Source organism: Corvus brachyrhynchos, unplaced genomic scaffold (assembly GCF_000691975.1).
Source record: "Corvus brachyrhynchos isolate BGI_N302 unplaced genomic scaffold, ASM69197v1 scaffold117, whole genome shotgun sequence".
NCBI lineage: Eukaryota > Metazoa > Chordata > Aves > Passeriformes > Corvidae > Corvus > Corvus brachyrhynchos.
Window position 1 is genome coordinate 655,153 of NW_008238833.1, and position 3,792 is coordinate 658,944.

The 3,792-nt window shown below is 49.0% G+C and overlaps 1 protein-coding gene across 1 annotated transcript in view; it reads left to right on the forward strand.

Annotated features, from left to right (window-relative positions):
- Positions 1-2,384: 2,384 nt before the first annotated feature.
- ENDOD1 (endonuclease domain containing 1) overlaps positions 2,385-3,792 on the forward strand; it is a 10,886-nt gene continuing 9,478 nt past the window's right edge. The window contains 2 exon segments of the mRNA XM_008636782.2: positions 2,385-2,703; positions 2,705-3,064. Of these exon segments, the coding sequence (XP_008635004.2) occupies positions 2,494-2,703; positions 2,705-3,064 (570 nt within the window). The 5' untranslated portion in view covers positions 2,385-2,493.

The window sequence follows — 3,792 nt, forward strand, 5'->3', positions numbered from 1 at the left end:
TCTGCATCCTCCCTGGGCTCCCTCTGCTCCATCACATGAAACATCAGGTTCTTGTCTGCACTGTTGGGGCTGCTCAGCTTATTGCACTGTCTGTCACCCTTGACGGGTTTGGAAAAGGCAGCCCCAGCTCCCATGAGGCCACACTGCTGCCACAGTTCATGCTGACACCACCAGCTCATGCTGCCCATTGCCAACTCAACGTGTATTTTGCCAGAGCCCTTCTGCTCACATCAATGACCTTAGGGCTGTTTGGGATCTGATCTTAATACTCCTTTTGACATCAGTCCCTATAGGCATCACTCCCTGTGATGCCTACGATAGCAGATAAGCTACTGCAGCACCGAGTCATCAGAACCCCTGGCCAATTCCATCTCATTGTGTTTGAGTCCTCTTTCTTGCTGCCTTGGCTGGGAATGTAATCTTCCCAGGGCAGAGCAGTCCTTTTGTCTTTATCTTTTCAGCATGGTGAGTGCCACAGCATGATGATGGCACTAGTCTCTTTAGAAATAGTGATGTTAGCAAGAGAAAAAAAATATGCAGCTCTGTGTTCAAGGGTCACAACAGCTATCTTAAATTAGATAGAAACGGGAAAGGCACCTCGCTTGGACAGAAAATCGAACTGGGAGCAGAGGAGTGGAACTCCATGCTGGCTTTCAACAGATGTTCCTCATGGGAAGCGACAACCTGAAGCTCCTGCTCTTCAGGATGAGTCAGGTTTATCTGTTGGCTGGTAAATGCAGAGTTAAATTGGCAGACAGACCCCAGCCTCACACCTGAAAGGAAAGAACTCCTCAGAGTTTCCCAAAAGCCCATAAAAAGCCTTTGAGACTCAGAAGAAAACTTGGGGCTATACACCTGATGAGACAGAGGTGCCACTTTGAGGTAAGAGGTTGATTCGCAGGTCCAGGACAGAGGCAGGATGTTTCCAGGTGGAAATCATTGATCTGTTCAGCGTGCTGGTGGCTGCTGTCATGCACATCTAGAGACACCTCATGCTGCCTTTTTGTTGGACTGGGACCATGCCCATACTGGGGTAATGCATGTCAGCCTTGGAGTGGGGTGTTTGAAGTCATTGTCTGGCCTAGGTTTGCCTGAGTAGCAGGGCTTACCATGCTTGTGAAAATATTTTCTTCTGCTTCCTAGGTAATTGCAAGTCTGAGATCAGAAAAGCACCTAACAGCTAAGGTTCAGCTTCAGTTCTTGATTTTCCAGGAGCTTTTTTACATCCAGGAAAATGAAATTTTATGTCTGTGCTTTCCTTTCCATCACCTTTCCTGAACATGACTAACTCTTTCTTTTAGGGCTGGGTGACAAGTCATCTGCCTGGACCAAACCCAAACCCACTTACTACATTTCCTGTTGTTCCCCAGCCTGTCCAGCCTGCTTCTGTCTGCCCTGGCTGATATCACCACACCAAGAGCTGTTGACGTATTTCCTTGTCTTGATACTTCCAGAAGTCATCCCTGAGTAGAGGAATGATAGCCATACAGTACAGTCTATTTTTAGCCTTTTAGAGACTCCTTCTCTGACCTTGGGCAGGCACTTTAATCACTCATTGTACCACTTCATAATTTTCAGTATGGACTAATCCTACCTTGTCTGCAAAGTACTTGCAGGATGGTAGCACTTGGGAGGTTTTTTTGCTTGGAAATTGTATTATAAAAGGGACTTGTGCCCTATTGGCATCCAGGATTTTTTAAGTTGTTGGCAGGACAGAGGATCACATCTCACTTCTTGGGTGGGAAAATGCTACCTTTTCTTGACTCCGAGGTACTGCTCTATAATCTCCTTTCCGTCTCCACTATTTTGAAAACAGTCACTGAAGGAATACTGCTTTTACCCAGCAGTCGCCAAGCTATCACAGGAAGCTGTTCATTGGGCGGATGGTTACTCTGCTGAACATAAACTCAGAGGAGCAGCTTCATTCCCTTTTTCTGCCAGTTCAGTAGGTTTGGGCAAAACGTTCTGAGGTGGATGCTGATTAGAGGTATGTGATCTGAGGGTCTTCATCCTTCTCCCTGTTGTTAGTATCTTCTGAGGGAGGGTCTCCAAAGGTGAGGTGATACTGAAGGGTTTTGAATGCCCCATACAGCACCAGGAGAAATAGGAGGTGAATGTCTTTCCCAAGCATCTAAGCAGCTTGTGGCTGGCAGCAATAGTGGTGACAGACACCCCAAAAAGGGACAAAGGGGGCTCCCAGCATCTCCAGTGTTGCCACCTCTCTTCTTCCTCTCCCTCTCCTTTGGCCAGGCTCACAGCTGGAAAGGACAGCTAATACCTTCTTTGGGGTGGTGAGTCTGACTTTGCAGCATCCCCTCCGACAGCCTCAGGAACATTTCTGGCTGTGTCAGCCAAAATTCCTGCCGGGGACTGCTGCAATGCAGCACACCACACCCCCGCCGGCGCTGAGCCCCAGCCTGGACAGCCAGCGCTGCTCAGCTCCAGCCCTGCCGCTGCCATAGGCGTCCCTCCTCCTCTTCCCACCGAGCCCTGATGATTTCAGGTTGCTTGGCACCATCTCCTGAGGGCAGTTGCTTCCGCAGCGTGTGTCAGAGCAGCCTGGCACACGTTCGGTTTCACAAGGTGCTGCCTGCAGAACGCGCTGGCTTCCCGAAGGGATCGGCTGTGGTTTCGTATTTCATTTCCCTCGCACGCTACACCCGAATTCCAGACCCTTTCTGGCTTCGCTGCTGCATGGACTCTGACCGTAGATCCTTTGCCGTACCCAGAGGAGGCAGACCGGGCTTCCCTCAGCTCCAGGGAGTGGACCATGAAGACGTCAATTGTATTCTTGCTTTGCATCTCAGTTTTCCCAGGCTTTTCCCAGGGCAGAGTTGTTAGAGAGGATGAAACTGGTTTTGCCGAGTGTAACGTGTTCTTCCCTGGACAAGTCCCCCCCGAAGGATTTACGGAGCCGTTCCATGTGAAAATCTGTCAGCAGTACAACAAAGAGCCACGCTTTGCAACCCTCTACAGTACTAAGGACAAAATCCCTCTTTATTCAGCTTTTAAGTTTACAAAGCCAGCTCAAAGTGAGGAGGAGAACTGGCTGGTTGAACCACAGGTAAGGCGGCTTTTCTTTCGCTGTAAAGCAACTGTTCCTGGAGAACATTTCCTCTGGGGTGAAGCTGGGGCTACAATTTTGCAAAGGAGGCAGGAACTCTGCTTGTTGAACTTCTGTTGGTATGAATTTAGCATGAGCAGAACTTATTTTTGTGCTTGGAACTGAGCAAACAAATAGTTTCTTATCCCAGGGAGCTTATAATGAAAACTGGGAGGCTGTTGCATGAATGTGCAGTCCCAGGGGAGAGGAAAGCTCTCTCTGACCACACCAGTGATGTGTCTGTCCTGCCCAGCCAGCTCTTGTGGGCAGGGAGCGCTGCTGGTGGGTTAAACATTGCAGTGTCAAGTTCAAAGTTTGTTCTGTTGCCAGTGTGATCACAGTGTTGATAGGAGTTCTTCAGCTTCACTAAGCAGAGATAAAACATCCATTTGTGGTTCACCAAGTTGATGCTGCAGCTTTTCAGTGTGTCCCACTGTTACAGACTGAGGTAGGGAAATGAGTTGCTGTGTCCTGGGGCATGCAGGCTTCAGTCAAGTCAGAAGTATGCAGTATAAAATGAATTTTGCCAGAGCCTCAGTAGTTTTTGTCTCCCCTGACGCTTGGCATGTTTAAGCAAGGCCTTCAGGCTGTTCAATTTAAAGGAAATCCTTTAAAAATTGGTGGTGCCCTAAGACAACATTAGCTCTTCTTCCCCCCCCCCCCCCCCCCCCCCCCCACCAAACCACTTC